This window comes from Rhinopithecus roxellana, chromosome 14 (assembly GCF_007565055.1).
Source record: "Rhinopithecus roxellana isolate Shanxi Qingling chromosome 14, ASM756505v1, whole genome shotgun sequence".
Classification (NCBI taxonomy): domain Eukaryota; kingdom Metazoa; phylum Chordata; class Mammalia; order Primates; family Cercopithecidae; genus Rhinopithecus; species Rhinopithecus roxellana.
The window spans coordinates 107,319,139-107,337,082 of NC_044562.1; the positions used below are offsets into that span (position 1 = coordinate 107,319,139).

The following is a 17,944-nucleotide window of genomic DNA, read 5'->3' on the forward strand; positions in this document are numbered from 1 at the left end:
TTATTCAGTTTACAGTTTACTTGGGAGAGACAGATGATTCAGCATGTACATAAATAAAGAAGATAATTTAGATAGTGACAGGAGCTTTGAAGAACACTCTTTTTGAATTAGCTCATTTAGAGCTAAGTCTTCAGGATGATTTCTCTTGAACAGTCTTTGGTAAAGGAAAAAATGAATCTGTTCTTCTTATGCTTCATAGGTAAACCTGCTATTGCTCATCGAGACATAAAATCAAAGAATATCTTAGTGAAAAAATGTGAAACTTGTGCCATAGCGGACTTAGGGTTGGCTGTGAAGCATGATTCAATACTGAACACTATCGACATACCTCAGAATCCTAAAGTGGGAACGAAGAGGTAAGATGACTGACTTGGGTAGCATAGTAAGATGTGAGAGTGACCAATAAGCATGAATGTCCTCATGTGTGTGGAGGAGGCTCAGGTCCAAATGGGAAACCACTGGGCCCAAGAAATCCGGAAGTCTTCTCTGGGTCACTGAGGAGTTAGTGGGCACAATGGTTATAAAGCAAGGAGAGTTGGCATTTTGGGCCACATGGATTGCAGCCATTTAGGTACCGAGTCCAGTGGAGAGAAACGGTGGAAGAGATAGTGATGTATTATTTTTAGTGTGCTATCTGCTTAGAATGCATTTCCCTACAGATAAGAAAAAAAATGTCAGCAGTATGTAGCTCCTCCAAAGCCTTTATATCCCATAAATGAACTGAAACTCAGGACTAGTTCTACATATTCAGGTTCTACACAACAGACACAGAATCAATATGTTGAAATAGATAGGTAGGGACTCTATATGCTGAGTACACTTATGTGCTACTATATTGCCTTATTCTATAAATAACAATTACCCATACTTTTACTTATCATTAAGTCTCCCAAATTGATATGTATTAAGATAATATGAGTTTGGATACAGTTCCCACTTTCAAGGAACAGAATCTCTGAAGATTAAGAATGAGCGTGAAGTAACAACATATACCACACATGTGTCAGGTCAGGCCCATTAGGAATGGGATTTCTGGTGTTTTTCTGGTTATAGCCAGCCTTTGGCCATATGGCCAGCCTACTTCCAATTCTTTTTACTTGAATTTCAGACTCTACATTACTTTGGCAAAATTCCAGAGTTCTTGACCTTGAAATCAGAAACAACCAAAATATTTTCTTGGAGTTGTTAAAGGCCCTTGAGAGTTCAGAAATTCTAAGCTGCTATAGTTGACCTTCAAGCCATATTTGAGATTCTCAGGACAGTGCCTGTGAATGCCTCTCATGATTCACTGGGAGACTTTAATGAGGCCCCAGGAGCACTTCCGGGCAGTTTATTCACACTGGGTAGCCCTAAGGGACTTCTTTTCCCTGTGCAAGAAAAGCCTTAGCTCACCCGTCTGATTATCCCCACATCAGGAACCTTCAGGGAAGCCTTGGATGCTGGATTCCTTCAGAGGATCTAATACCCTTGCAAGAACTTGGGAGGGTGTTGCATCCTCACTTCAGTATTCTGGGAAATCTCCAAAATCTCCCTAGTACAGTGAGGCTCGGTCAGGTCCATGGACTGTAGATTTCTTACACTGACTCTTGTTCAAACACTGGCTATATTTTTTGTAAAATAAAATTGTTCACTGAGAGAAAGTATGGGTGGAGTGCTGCTGAGCACACTTGATGGTTGAGTCAATAATGTATTCTTTAATGTTATTCATTCCTCAAATCTGCCTTTTAAAATGGCATAAGCTCTCCTAATTTATTAAGATTGTTTTATTGGACTGCTATAAAGTCATACACAGAATCTGAAATGTGCATGTTTTTGAAGGTATATGGCTCCTGAAATGCTTGATGATACAATGAATGTGAATATCTTTGAGTCCTTCAAACGAGCTGACATCTATTCTGTTGGTCTGGTTTACTGGGAAATAGCCCGGAGGTGTTCGGTCGGAGGTAAAATTTTGGAAATATCCTTTGTGTTTGCCTTTCCTTGATACTCTGAATACAAGATGTGATGTTCTATCTTTTTTCCCCAAGCACTTTATTGAATCAGTTTTTTAGTATTTAAGAGAATACCTTTTGGTGATATATTTCCAGTGGCAAAAGTGGGATATCTTGCATGTAATGGAGATTTTATATTGTGATTACTGCTTAGTGGGGTGACAGTTCTCCTGATAATTTTTATTTCCATATGACACTTTATGAAGGACTTGAAAATTATTTGAGTTTGTAAGCTGTAAGCTGGTATTCCTAACTTATATCCCAAAGAAGTTAAATGATTTGCAGAGGCAACAGGACTTGAAGCGTTCAGTTTCTTAAGCTTTTCTTGTTTTTTTTCTTCCCTGTGATATGATAAATGTTGTGGGGTTGGATAAAGGTTTGGGAAGAGGCGGACAAAGACAAACTTCCTACCTTTACTGCTCCCAGCAGTTTAGAACTTAATAATGCACCTGGGCATGGTGACTCATGCCTGTAATCCCAACACTTTGGGAGGCCAAGGCGGGTGGATCACTGAGGTCAGGAGTTTGAGACCAGCCTGACCAACGTGGAGAAACCCCGTCTCCACTGAAAATACAGCATTAGCCAGGCGTGGGGGCTCATGAGCTGAGATCGCGCCATCGCACTCCAGCCTGGGCAACAAGAGCAAAACTCTAGCTCAAAAAAAAAAAAAAAAGTACTTAATAATGAGAGAAAGAATTAGGGAGGGGGAAGCCCTGTAAATACGTCTGATGAAATTGTTGCATCAGTAGAGAAAAAGTTAAATGCTGGTAGAAAATGGTTTAGAGTTTCCACTTTCAAGTGAGACAGACTTAGGACTAAGCAATGGTTTAGCAATTCCTTGAATGTCCGACTTCAAGCAAGTTACTTAGTTGTAATTTCCTCATCTGTAAAATGAAGATAATACAAAAACTGATCCCTTGGGCTTTAAGGATTTAATGAATTAATTCATGTGAAGCTTTTAGTATAGAGCCTGTTCACAGTAAACATTCGATTAAAGAGCTGTCATTATTAAACTATTGTCATTTTTTTGCACTTTGTATTGATGTCATTTTGCATTACATTAATCTCATTTTTAAAAAAACCTTGCAGATTTTATGAAAAGCTTCTAAGGTTAAAATTATGTCTGAATGAGCAAACATATATACTTTTCTCTTTTATTCATAGATGATATTATAAAACATTATAAAACCCTAGTGGACACTAGTGTTTGAATTACAGATTTGCCGCTTACTAGCTCTATGTCTCTGAACAAATTCATAACATTCTGTGCCTCAGTTTCCTCGTCTATAAAACAAATAATATTGTACCTTGTTTAGTCAGTAGTTTTGAGGACTGATCAGTTAAAACCTGTAAAGACATTAGGGTAATTCAAGGCAAATAGCAAGATTTCAAACATGTTAATAATTTTTTTGTAAAAATTTCATATTGATATTAGTCTAGAGCTGCTTTTAGATTTTGTCCTTAACTTTTCTTCAACTGTAAAAGTAGTAATTTAGCAGACGTGGATTATAGTTAGTTGTCTAGTATTATAGCACGTCTTACATATTTTAACTTAAAAGCACTGCAGTTAATTAAAAAGATTTTATAAGGGATTTCTTGGAATTTAAGTAATATTCTAATAATTAAAGTCGTCTTTGTCTTTTTGTCTTTGAGACTCTTTAAATATTAACCTTCATGTTGAACTGTCTATCTTCAACTACCTTTGGCTTCTTCTCCAGAACGTTCTCAGGTTCAGTAGTTCTGAAGTCTAAATGTAAGAAACCCAATGTTAAAAAGATTGCCTAAAAGTTTTCAAAGAGAGAAAGCTGTTTTGTTTTGAAAAAGTTATCTGATGGGAAAAGATACTTACTTCATTCACAAAGCAATGAAGCTGTGCTACAAATTTCATAATCAGAAGAAAGGCATTACTTTTAAATTGTATAATGACATTTTAATTAAATAAAAATTTACATAATTTTAATAATAGAAACATGTAAAATTTATTTTGTATAATTATAAAATAGAAATTTTATGTATTATATAATTATAAAATTATTTTATATAATATATACATTTTACAGTTATGAAAAAATTTATAACATTTTATAACTTTAACTATTCAACTGGGTGATTTCAATTTATATCCTTGATTTTATAGTGACACATTATTTTAATAAACTTGGCTTTCCAGTTCCCTGGGGAGTCACCTGTGCCTAGAAAACTTAATTGGTATTATTTGAAACAGACATCTTTGTTTGTTATTTGCACATGGAAATTTATTACGCAAATTTCTTACAGGAATTGTTGAGGAGTACCAATTGCCTTATTATGACATGGTGCCTTCAGATCCCTCGATAGAGGAAATGAGAAAGGTTGTTTGTGACCAGAAGTTTCGACCGAGTATCCCAAACCAGTGGCAAAGTTGTGAAGTAAGGCTATGTTTATATCTTTATTTTTCTTATTATATTTTTGAGGTGAGTATCAGGGAGAATTTTCAGAGACCATATAGTTTTTCCTTTTTAATGTAAGCATCCAATTCATTCCATATATGTAGACATATGTCTTTTTATAAGTCTTCAGAAGGGTTTTTTTTTCCCTTTAGTGCTATGCATGCATAATGCTAGGTTATGTGACAGTAACAAATCTTGAAATCTCAGTGACTTTTCACTTTATTTCTTGCTTACAGAAACTGCTCTGCAGGTTAGGCAACTCCCCATGGCACCTGTTCTCACTGCAGTAACTCAGTAATCACTCTGATTTTGATCCTTGGACACGTAGTTTCCAGATCTCTAGGTCAGGTGAAGAGAGGAGCTGGAGGATCACACACTGGCTCTTTAATGCTTTGGCATCAGGTGACACACATCTCTTCCACTCATGGCTCCTACCAGAATTTGTCACATGGTCCCACCAAACTGCAGTGGGGCTAGGAACTGCAGGGAACACAGGTAGACTCAGTGGGCAGTTAATGTCTCTGCCACACAGAATATTACAATCCAATCATCTTTATATTCGATAAGTTATACCTCATCTCTAACCTGCTGAAGTTTGAACTTATTCTCTCATTAGAAAAGCTTCCTCACGTCAGAGACCATTGTTATTTATCTCATCATCTCCAGCAAACCAGTATTTAACCGTAATGTACTAGACAAACAGTAAATGGTTATTGCAATGCTTGTTATGCCTTATGTGAAGATAGAGATTTTTTTCTAGCTCTTACAAGGAAAAAGAGTAGAAGGTGGGAAAAAGAGTCTAAACCATCTAACTAGTTTCAGAACCATTCTGATACTTTAATCTCTCTCATTTCAGTTATTGCTGTCTATTTTTTGCCATATTTTAATGTAATGAATGAGGTCTTTTTTAGGTGATGTCTTTTAGTCTGGCATTGTTTTAGGGAACATTTCTATAGTTGCCTTTTGGTCTCATTTTTCTGTTCCTTCATGTTTCTCAACCCTTTTCTAATTTAATCATGTTTCTCAACCCTTTTTCTAATTTCTAATTTAAAACACAAGATTTGTGTTTTGTTATTTTTATATTTTATGTAGATATCTTACCTACATACTTGAGAAGCAAATTTTGAAGCATTTATAATTTAATTGAAATTAAATTAAAAATTTTCTAATAATAATTTATGTACATGAAACAATATAAACGTATAGTGTTTAAAGTATAATAGAATGAAAACTAGTGAATCCATTATCAGGTTTGAAAAATAGAACATTTTCAATACCTTTGAAGATTCCTTACCCCTCTGAGAGGTTACTATTATAATCAATTATTTCTTTACTATTTTCTTGCTTTGCTTTAGAATTTTACTATATGTATATTTTTTCAGAATATATACATATATCCAGAATAACAATATGTTGTTTACTTTTGCATATTTGTGAAACTTATGTGATTGAAACTTACTGTAGATATTATTTTCAAAATGTTTTCACTCTCCATTATATATATGTAGCTATAATCTGTCCATTTTCATTGCTGTGTAGTATTCCATATAATAGAAGCATATGCTATATCTGTGAGGTGATGATATAGCATTCTGCTTTAGTTTTTTAATGCAATGACTTACATTTATAGATTTCCCAGTGTTAAACCAAATATACATTCTTGGAATAGACCCAACATAGTCATTTTAGTGTGATCAATTTTGTACATTCCTGATACATGCAGTTTTTTTCCAGTACTTTGTTTCTGTCTTGTTTTATGTCAATCTCATATAATAGATATTGGCCTCTTTTTATACCATCATTATTTAGACTTATTCACATGTTGACCATTTTCTTTGCTCAGCATTTCTTCTTACCTCTCAAATCATTTTCTGACTTCCTGACATGAATCCTTTAAAAGTATTTTATTTTGGTTTTTTAGAGAAGGCCTAGTGGTTGTAAGATTTTTCAGTTTGGGCATATCCAAAATGTCTTTATTTTGTCCTCAATCTTGAACAAATAGTTTGTCTAACCATAGAAATTTAGGTTGACAGTTATTTTCTCTAAACACCTTAAAGTTATTATCCCACTATTACCTACTTTCCAGTTTGCTATTGAGAAGTGTGCAATAATCAATCAATAAATTTTTAGTTAATTTAGCTTTTCTTTATGACTACTTTAAAGAACTTCTCTATCTTCAGCATTCTGCAGTTTCTCTATGATGTCTTCAGTATAGATATATCTTGGTTAATCTTGCTTGGAATATTTGGATTATCTTATTCTAGTGCTTGTGACTTTCCTCAGTTCTGGAAAATTCAGAGTCATATTTCTTCAAATAGTTTGTTCTCTGATTGTTTCTGTTACTCAGTTTTGGAGAACTCATTAGATGCATGTTAGACCCTTCATTACACTTTGCTTTTTTAATTCACTCATATTTTCTGTATTTGTGTCATTATGGTATTATCCCTCAAGATTTATTTTTCAGTTCTTTAATTCTGCCTTCAGATATGTCTAATTTGCCATTTAACTCATCCATTGAGTTTTCTACTTTATTTATTTATTTTTTTGAGACAGAATCTTGCTCTGTTGCCCAGGCTGGAGTACAGTGGCATGATCTCAGCTTACTGCTACCTCCGCCTCCCGAGTTCAAATGATTCTCCTCCCTCAGCCTCTGGAGTAGCTGGGATTACAGGCACACGCCACCATGTTGGCCAGGCAGGTCTTGAACTCATGACTTCAGGTGATCCACCCACCTCAGCCTCTCAAAGTGTTAGGATTACAGGCATGAGCCACCACACCTGGCCAATTGTTATATTTTTTATATCAAGATGTTTTATTGGTACTTTTTCACTTTTTAAAATATTCCCATTTTTTACTCATATTTTGTATTTCTCTTTCCTTTTAAAAATGTATTTTATATACTTATATCATTTAATTCTAGCATCTAATGTTTTTATGGGCCAAAACTACTATTTACAACAGACTCTTGCTTATGGTACCTTTTTTCATGTGTTTGTGAATTTTCATTATGAGCTCAGGTTTACTGTAATGTTTAAAGGCATAGCCTTGATTGTTTTTTTCTTCACCAAGAGCCAAGACTTAGGCAGTTTCCCTAGAAGATTTCAGGGAAGTAGTCATCCTTAAATTGAGGGCTTTCTAAGCATCTTTTTTTTTTTTTTTTTTTCTTTTTGAGACAGAGTCTTGCCCTGTCACCCAGGCTAGAGTGTAGTGGTGTGATCATGGTGCACTGCAGCCTTGAACTTCCGGGCCCGAACAATCCTCTCACCTCAGCCTCCTGCATAGCTGGGACCACCACACCTGGCTAAGTTTTTAAATTTTTTTGTAGAGAGAGGGTCTCCCTGTGTTACCCAGCTTGGTCTTGAACTCCTGGGCTTAAGCAATTCTCTCACCTCAGCCTACCAAAGTGCTGGAATTACAGGCATGAGACACTGCCTGGCCGGCATCTTGATCTGAAACTTTCTGTGGGCTGTGGGCTGTACTCTCTATTACATGCAATCCACCAGTTCTGAAGTTCTAGACCATGAGAGTAGCAGATACCTCTACAGCAGCCACTTGCTTCAGCAGTTTCCTTTATTTCTCTGGTTTCATGCATTTTCATTGTTTTCCCCTCTTAGTATTTATCTTCTCTCTTTGCTGGTTCATTTTTAAAGTCCAGAATTTCTGATATTTATGCTTAGATCATAATGTTTATTATAGTATAATTTACATTTGGTAAAACTCACAAATGTTAGTATACAGATTGATGAATTTTTTTCATATGTCTACATTTGTGTACTCATCACCAACATCAAGATACAGGGAATTTCCAAGCCTTCCCATATCCCTTGATGTTTTTCATGTCCCATATTCCCAGAAATCAGTGGATTGAAACATTTTTTAGTTAGTCTCTACAAGGTTAATATTTGAGTTTTGATATAATTTTTGAAGGAATTTGACCCTAATCTTCTTCTCGTATTGTTTTACATTTACTATTTCTTCATCAAAGCTTAGTTAGCATCAATGGCAGATACAGTGGTGCATGCCTGTGTCCCAGCTACTTGGAAGATTAAGCAGGGGTATCGCTTGAGCACAAGAGTTTGAGGCTGTAGTGCACTATGCTTGCACCTGTGAATAGCCATTGCACTCCAGCCTGGGGAACATAGCAAGACCCCATCTCTTAAAAAAAAATAAAGAAGCTTGGCATCAATTCCTGGGTTTACGGCTTTACTTCTTTTGTGTTCTGTTTTATGTGAGTAGCTAAAGTCTTTAATATTTTTTTTCTCTCTTAAAGGCACTCCGAGTCATGGGGAGAATAATGCGTGAGTGTTGGTATGCCAACGGAGCGGCCCGCCTAACTGCTCTTCGTATTAAGAAGACTATATCTCAACTTTGTGTCAAAGAAGACTGCAAAGCCTAATGATGATAATTATGTTAAAAAGAAATCTCTCACAGCTTTCTTTTCCATTTTCCCCTTTATGTGAACGTTTTTGCCATTTTTTTTGTTCTACCTCAAAGATAAGACAGTACAGTATTTAAGTGCCCATAAGGCCGCATGAAAAGATAACTCTAAAGTTAAGCATGGGCAGGAATTGACTTCATCCAATCTCTCTGTTATGTTTAATTTTATTTTGAAAGCAACACCTCCACTCATCTTTTTATTTAATAAGAAAGAACTATATTACAAAAGTATAAAATAAGCTCTATAAAAATGATATAGTCATTAAGTTTTTATTTTACTTGAACCAAGAGCACATGAATGAACAGGAAAAGATGTTAAAAGTTTTTTTTTTTTTCTGAGACGAAAACTCATTAATTAATCATGCGAACTAGACCATGCTATCTTAAATAGAAATTTAGGTCATGCAATCTATGTTTCCCCATTTTTAAGTTAGCAGGACTTTTTAAAAAATAAATATTGCTCTAAATTTTAATATATCAAACATGTGAAAGTGGAGCTGCTCAGTGGAAGATGTAAGTGAGATCGGTGTCCCATGTGCTTGGTCTCCTCTTCTGCTGTTCTCCTTTGTAATCCACTACTGCAGCAGTCGCTGAACCACTAAACTTGTTCCTTTCTTTGCAAAAGACATACCTGATATCCTGAGACACTGAGAAATGTCCCAAAGTCACACAGCTAATGGCAGAACTGGCACTAGGTCCACATCTTGTGATAATGAGCACTGTAGTGCAATTATATTATCATTACACTGACTGTAATGAGTCAGCTAGCTTCCTACTTTTCCTTGAATAGTGCTTTTCTCCCTATGCAATATCTTTTATTATGATATTTGTGGTTTAGTCATGCAGAAGGCATATTGAGTTATTTTGCAGAATCATGATGGACCTGCATGAAATCTCAGAACCATATCTGTTGATATTTTTTTCTCATAGAAATATCATGGTTACCCCATTTGTTAATGAGTATTAATGTTTTCTGAACACTTCCAAAGATTAATCAAACATAAATATTCATTGTCTGAAAATGTCTTTAAGATACAATTCAGAGGTCCCTATTTCCTTTGTACATACACACTTAGAAAGAAAAGCCAGAAGAGGAAGAGGAAAGAAGGAAATATTTTGAGAATATATTGAGAAGAATTAAGAAAACTCTTCAATGAAGTGTAACAACCAAACCCTACAGAGGGTATGAGAAACAGCAAATACATATTCCTCTACCCTTTCACAATGAGCGAGTGAGTACAGAAGAATGCTCATGGTAGTTCTGCCTTCATTCTACTTTCTGTGGACACAGAGTAATGAATATTTAATGGGACATTAAATATGCCCTTCAAATCTATAATGCTATTTTGGTAAAGGAAGCTTAACATGATGTCTTTTATTCTCCTAAAACATCTTTTTTCAAACTCCATTCCATAGAACATTCTTCTGCTGAGATGATCCAAGACCAAAGTGTTCTTTGATATTGCTTAGAAAGTGATAGTACATGTTAGCATATAATGTATTTTGAAGAGTGAAGTGAATGCTATTGATAACAGTAAAAACAAAAAACAAACAAACAAAAAAACCAAAACTAATAACAGTAAAGAAATGCTACTTGAATTTTTTTTAAACTGGATTGCTCAGATTACCTGATCGTGGTGGAACCCTTTTATTAAGAGGAGGGGAAACTTTTTACTATCCCATATTTAACTGTTCTATAAAGCAAAGCACAGCTTGGGTAATAGTGTTCTGAAGGATATACTTCTGTATTTTCTCATAGAATACAATTTAGTGATTATGCTTCATTTCACTATGAAAATATGTTACTGAATCTGTCTTCATTTTACTGAGTTGAAATAAGGAAGGCAAAACACTGACAGCTATGGAGTTTGCGTGTGCTTCCATACTTGTTAATGCTCTCATCCACTTATTAAATAATCATAGAGTACCCATATCTTGCTTGCCACAATATCGGGTACAAGAAGGAATACAAAGATAGATAGGTCCTGCCCTCAGGGATTTTAAAGTCTAATTTGGGAATGTGAATAGGGATGTGAGTGTGTGGGGGAAGAAAATAAATTGACAGATAAAATATGAAGTGGGATGTCTTGAGTTCTGCATGACAGTGGGTTTCTAGGATAGGTCTGAAAATCGCTTTCATTTGCAATGCATTTAGAAAGTAGCTTTATTTGGATATTACAGACAATCTAAATATATCATCAGTTTTTAAAAGTGCCTATGTGAAGTGATTTTTCAAAAGAGCCTATGTGAAGGGGTAATCTTGCTTGTGCTTGTTACTAATTTCTCATAGATTGTTTTTCTGCATATATAAGAATGAAATTATTTATTTACTATGGTTGTACGTGCCTCAAATAAACAAGAATGATATTTCCTGTTTTATTTACTTATGTTGGGTAAATATGCTTATTGAATTTTTAAGAGAGGATTTTTTAACATCTCCATTCTTCTTGTCATTATGTTTTGTAGCTTATTTGAGGGTGTCTAAATATAATTTCATATTTTATTGGTTCAACTTTCACTCTGAAGAAATCCGTATGTTAGTACATTTTGAGGTATTTTTCTTGTTCTTGTGTTGGTTAACTATGACTCCTTGCTGGGTAGTCTTATATTTCAATTACAAAACACATTTTTAAAGAAAGGGAATAGAGCAGCAAAAATGATGAGGACAATGTTAAAAGTTGTAATATTTCCTTTACTCTTAACAGGATTATATATAGAATATGCTCACTTACAAAAATAGGATGATGAAGTTTAGAGCATAAGGCAGGCTTCTTGTATATACTTATGCTGTCAAATGTTATATTGTTTTTAATGGAGTCCCTTTGTGTAATATTTATTTCTTTTAAATTTTGTTATAAGCAAAAAAAAAAAAAAAAAAAAAAAAAAAATTCTTCTTAGGTTAGGTTCAGAGTATCAGTGTTCTTTACTCCTTACAGATATTTTGGCTTTGGGGTATAATACAAGACTTGGGAAAACGCTATTATAAATTTTCAGTACTGTATAAAGTGGTGATGGGATTTAAATGCAGCATCACTTTCTGAAAATAAGAGAAACATTATTTGTTGTCAGTATTTCAGCATGAACTTGTTGCCTTGTAAATTTTGCCTTTAAGTTTGTAATTGGTACAGATTCTGTTGTATGCTTTCTTCTATGTCTAAAATATTTGGCATGTCACATCTAGAATTCTTAATTTATGTTCTGACTTGAGAGTTAAGTGAAACATGACTGTCGTGCACTATTTTAGGCATAGCACTTGCTTTTCATCTTTATACTTTCAATTAACTTTGCATTTTAAATTTCCATGATTGTATGAAAATAGTAACCTGGTTGCAGTATCTGAAAAAATTAAAATTAGCTTTTATTTAAAAATGAAAATCTACAATAGATTCATTAGGTTAGAAGTTCCACAGTAATTTATTATTTTATTACAGCTACTATTGTAGAATTATTAATAAAATAAAACAAAACTACTTCTATTTTCCTGGAATTTTGCCACCACGTGACTCATTGGGGCAGAGAAAACTCAGGGTTATCTTTGAGTCTGCGCAAAAGTACCAGGGAACCTGCTTAGCAAATCATCTGAAAACAGGGAGTTGATGTTTGCCATTATACAAAGATTGAGTAAACAACTTAAAATTGCTTGTTAGGGCATAGTCTTTGATTGAAATAAGTATGAGAGTGTATTTGGCTAAATAAATGTATTTAAAATATAGAAATTTTATTTCCCACTGGAAAATTAAGAAAATAACAGTACCAAATGAATAAAAGCTGGCAGTTGATGTCTTCGATAATCATTCCTTTAAATAAATTCACAAACACATCATTACAAGCTACTTAGGAATGTTTAGTATTAGTATCTTAAAATGGCACCATTGTGGTTTTCGAAGATATTTTAAACATCTTTTGTGAAACATACCATTTCTGTTTGACAATGCTTAGTTCTAGCTCTGCGTGCTAATATCTACATGGAGTTTTTCTGCTATTTTAGTGAAAACAGTAATTGTTTTATCTTGAGAGCTGCTTCTAAATAACAAGTCAATTGGAATATAAGTTTTTAAAAAATGTTAATATTAAGTAGAATTTTTATAATATGGGCATTTTTCAAAACATTTTAATGAAAATATATAGATATTTGACTTTCTTTTTTCCATCTAGCCTTGCTTTATATTTCATTATTTTTCTCACTTTTTTCTTAATATTCCCTCACTATCTTTCAACATTATCATTAGTTTCTAATTAAAAAAATAACTATTATTTAACTTAACCATCTGGAATTTAGCCTTCTAATGAAAGAGAATCCCTTAGTACTCTCAGAGATTATATAACTTGATTCCAGTTTTGTTTAGATGATGAGACCAAGGATCAGAGATTAAATGACTACTAGTTATTAGCAGAACTCTCAGGAAAGCCTGGTGGTGACACCCAGCACTGTTCCCTGCCATATCCCCAACTTTTACTGATTAAAAATTAATTTGCATGCATCTAAACCTACCTTGAATGCACATTAACATAATGTGCCATTCAATGATGATGATAAAATCCCACTTCTTGTGTTTCTACTAAAATAATTTACTCACTCAGGGTGGGGTCACTGAGAAAAACTAAACTAGGCAAAGAGAGAGTTGTAGAATGGTTGTCAAGCTAAGTAGGCAACCACTGGGGTGCTGATAAAATTAATGGATAAAATTTAGGGACAGTGAGAGTATAGAATTTCTTAGTGCCAGTAAGGATTAGAGAAGCTTCCTGACATCCCCCACCCTTTCTGTAAGGATTGTTCTTTCTCTTTGTACTTTGGAATGGGGGTGAAAGCTGATTTAATAGCTGAATTTGGGACTATGTCCAGTGGTATATTATCTGACTTTTCTCCCTTTCTCTTTTTTTCCCCCCGTCAGTTTCTCATTAGTTTGTCTTTGGCGTTCATCTTCTTTTAGTGCATTAAAAAATGTTTGGCAGATCTCATCAATCCCAAGTCACTCTATAATTCCTGTAATTCTTTAGTTATCTTTTAATCTGTCCAAACTGCTACACAATGAACTTCTTAACAAGATTTTAAGTTCCCCACCGATGTATAAGAGGTTTCACCTCGTAACTTCTCCAGTGATCCTTCATTTGGCACTATAGAGTATTTGTTAATGGCAGAGATGATTTTTTTTTCAAAACCTAAAAAGACTAGCTGTTAATTGTATTCTAGCTTTTAGCTAACATATAAAGAATGTCTACTTTTGCTTTAATGCTAAATCCCACTTGAGAAATAGTGACTGGGAAAGACAATTTGAAATATATGCCCCATAATGTGGTTGCTAAATTTATTTCTGCTGTTCCATACCATTGCTTTGTTTTGCTTTTGACATCTCTTAAAACTAAGCCATTATGCTATTAGTTTGGAACATAATACTACAGCAAAATTAGGTAACAGTCTCTATTTTAAAATTCCCCTAACAATAATAGAACTGCCAGCATACTTTTCTCTTTCAGTTGTAGATGAATACATTTGAGAGAAGAGCTCTATTTCATTCTAGATTTTAATATTTTCAGATGTGACTGTATTTCCTGATCATTGGTCCAGGTTATCATAAAAGAAATTTTTCTCTCCAGACCTGTTTTAACTGCAAGAGTTTACTGTGGGTTACATTAATCTGAATTTTAATAGGGCCACTGAGAATCTGAGTGTTTTAGGGGATTACCCTTATACCCACTGCCATCACATCCAGTCGGGCCTGTTGTGCTCTATACAAATCTTCCCAGCTGAGGGGCAGATGGGGGCTAAAATCCAACTGCAATTGGCTCCCAGACATAATTTTATATTTTACAGAAAAGCATCTTGTTGGCTTATATATGTTTAAAGAATGGTCTGGCTTATACATCTTCAGAAAATGAGAATTAAAAAGCCAAAATAATTCTTGACATCTGCAAATTGAACAAAGAACTTAGAAGAAATAATACTTTATCTTTTCATCCTGGCATTCCTGAGAGAAAAGAAATTGTGTGTTTATCGTGTTGGTTTAATTTTTCAACCCAGACAATCTGCAGCAAGGCACATGGACCCTAATTTTGATATCTTACACACAGTTTTCATTCTATGCATGGAGCTAGTTACTGACTTTGCCTGTAAAGAGAGGATTGTGTGCCTAAATTTTGTCTAGCAAATGCAAACATAGAATGAAATTTACTAATATTTCTATTTCTTCCATGGGCTAAATAATAGTAACTATTTTTGAAGACCCAGCCCTTTTTTTCCTCTTCATACAAAATAAGAGTATCTGAGCCAAAATATTAAATTCTAGTTCATTTCTGCAATGACTAGTGTCGTGCTCATGTACTCTTCTAATTCTAGACTGGAGAAGATTATTCAAACTTGATCTGTGTTTCAGGTTTTTAAATGTCCTAAAAACAGAAAATTAGATTCAGATCTCAAAAAAGGAATTTTGGATTGACTTTCAAAGTTCTAATACTAATTATACTTTTCTTTTGGTAGCGTGACTCTTCTTATACCTAAGAACATATTACAAATGTCAAAACCATAGCATTTTGACATTGCAAAACATGCCTTGAACTCTTGAACTACTGTGAAAAGAATCACCGTTGTAAAGACTTTTTGTAAGCTAGCTGATACTCTTAAGTATGTAAAAAGATTGTCTGTCAGCCGATAGGCCCAAAGGAATGTATACAAGGAAGGAATATGAAAAAATAAATTAGGTTTTAAAATAAGAATTGGGCAATAAACTGTATCAAAAATATGTAGATGAATTTTAGTAGTTGTAATTTAAATGTTGAAGGTGAAGAGAATTTCAAACTCCAAAGAGAAGTGAATGATATTCAGATGTTTCATTAATTTCTAGTCTGTGAAAATATGCATTTTATAGTAATATGTATAGACTTATTTTATTTAGAAATAATAGTGTTTTAGAATTTATTAAAAACTCAGTGATAGCCTTTATACCAAAATGTTTAACTTTACCAACAGCAAGTCATAAAAGTATTTATTTTAAAGCTTTTTAATATTATCGCATAACTTTCATCTGTCTTCAGATGTAAATAATTATCTGCCTAAATGTTATATTTTTATGTATGCATTTTCTGAAAATGTATTGTTTTGTAAAGTGGGAAAGATAATAAATCAAGCACTTCTTGCACTTGTTTCTGTGAAGCATATAGAACTCTATTTTAAATAAAGGAAGATGTGTCGTAGTTTGGTTTCTATATAATTATGTTCGATTATTTTTAAATTGTGTTTTATTTGTATGCAGTGTATGCAGAGGGTGTTGGAGACTTAAAAGCTGGCTCCAGTGGGCACTGGAATTTTACTTCCTTCATTCCTTTCAACCAAGGAATTATAGAATTCCAGAATTTCGGAACTGGAAGGGATACTTCTTCAATAGCCTTTTCTCTACATGGCACTTAGGACAATAGATTTTGTTTCTTTTTTTTCTACCAAGCAACTGTTTGTTTGCACTTTTTAAACATTTACTAAATGACTACTGGGTTGACCTGCTCTTAAACCTAAAATAGCTCCCATTACACTTAAAATCACAAGCATGTGGTCTACAAGCTTTTTCAGGACACGGAACCAGACACTGCTCTACCTTCATTTCCAGTGTCCCCACATTCATCCCCAACTGTTCTGCAGACCCTGGCTTCATGCTGTTCCCTGAACTTGCCAAACACATGCCTGTCCCAGGGCTTTACTCCTGCTGTTTGGTCTTCCTGGAACATTAAAGGTCTCTGTAAGAATGCCATCACACCAAATTAACCTTTCTTGCTACCCTTTCAAAAGTAGCACACTTTGTCATTCACTACCCATTTCCCCTGTGTAATTTTTTCCTTACAGCATTTAGCATTAATCGGCATTCAATTATATATCTGCTAGTATGTATGATCAAAATGACTAAATCCTTGAGCACTGGAATTAGGGAATTAGGGGTCATTTCACTTATGTTTGAAGATATAGTTTTAAAATATTAAGAGTAATGTATTGTTTGGGACAGTAAAAAAATACTCTATGAAACTCATTATTCATACCCCAATATCTGCAATAAACCTTCGGATTGGGTTTCTTACCCAATCAAGAATAGTTCAGCTTGATTTCTAATTCATGATGGCTGTTTCAGAATGACATTATGAGAAGATTAGTTGTTTGGTTTACATTCTGAACCCTACAAAGTTGATGTTTTCTGAGACTTAACATAAGAGAGGCACAACACTGAATTGGTTTTACTTTTGGTATAGATTCTTAACTTCTTTTGCTTATCTATTTTTTTTCCATTTTGGGAGCAGTTTTGTTAAGGGTCCTGAATATTTTGCATTAAGTCAGTGCTAACCAGCTTCACCAACCAAATATTATTGGTTAGCAATCATTAAGTCAGGTTCTCAACTGCTTCATTATTAGCTGCTGCTTGGAGTTGCAGAGAAAGGCAAAATATTTATATCATATCAACGTAGATTGTGAAACCTAGGCATGAAATAAAATGAATGCTTTAGTTTCAGTGGCATTAGCCATAGCGTTTTCTTCCCTCAGTTGTAATTCTGCAATTTCAGCATCTTAATTTTAAAAAATTAATATGTGCAAACTTTGGTGAATGTTCACATTGATGCAATAGTTTACCTACAGTGTGAACATAAAATTGGATAGTTACTTTTTTGCCTCAGGATAAATTACTGGAGATTAGGGGATTACTGAATCCAGGCTGTTTTATGAGGTGTTCTGGAAGTGATTTTCAAGAAATGCTCTGTGACTTTTAGAAGAAATATACATATTTTGGTAGAGAGTTATTAAAACATTGATTTGAATAGTTTCTTTAAAATCTATTTATTAGAAATATTTTCCCACAGAGTGCATTTTTTTGTTTGTCTTGTTAATGATGTATGTAACAAAATTGTAATTACAATCACTTTTATATTTAAAAGAGGTTAATATTCTTTTTTCCTTCAAATATTAGTTAACAAGTCCTTATCAAACATTGCTGCTAAGTGTATAGTATCTTAGCAGTCATCTAAGTGTTAAGAAAACACTTAGTTCTTGCACTCAAGAAGATAATCTATTTAGGAAGACGATGCACATGGAAAGCTATCTAACGCTAGAAGATAGTG

At 34.0% G+C, this 17,944-nt stretch overlaps 1 protein-coding gene across 1 annotated transcript in view; it reads left to right on the forward strand.

Moving 5' to 3' along the window:
- ACVR1C (activin A receptor type 1C) overlaps positions 1 to 12,807 on the forward strand; it is a 102,450-nt gene extending 89,643 nt beyond the window's left edge. Inside the window, exons 6-9 of the mRNA XM_030915936.1 lie at positions 200 to 356; positions 1,819 to 1,943; positions 4,269 to 4,399; positions 8,691 to 12,807. Of these exons, the coding sequence (XP_030771796.1) occupies positions 200 to 356; positions 1,819 to 1,943; positions 4,269 to 4,399; positions 8,691 to 8,816 (539 nt within the window). The 3' untranslated portion in view covers positions 8,817 to 12,807. The remainder of the gene's footprint in view (positions 1 to 199; positions 357 to 1,818; positions 1,944 to 4,268; positions 4,400 to 8,690) is intronic.
- Positions 12,808 to 17,944: the final 5,137 nt, after the last annotated feature.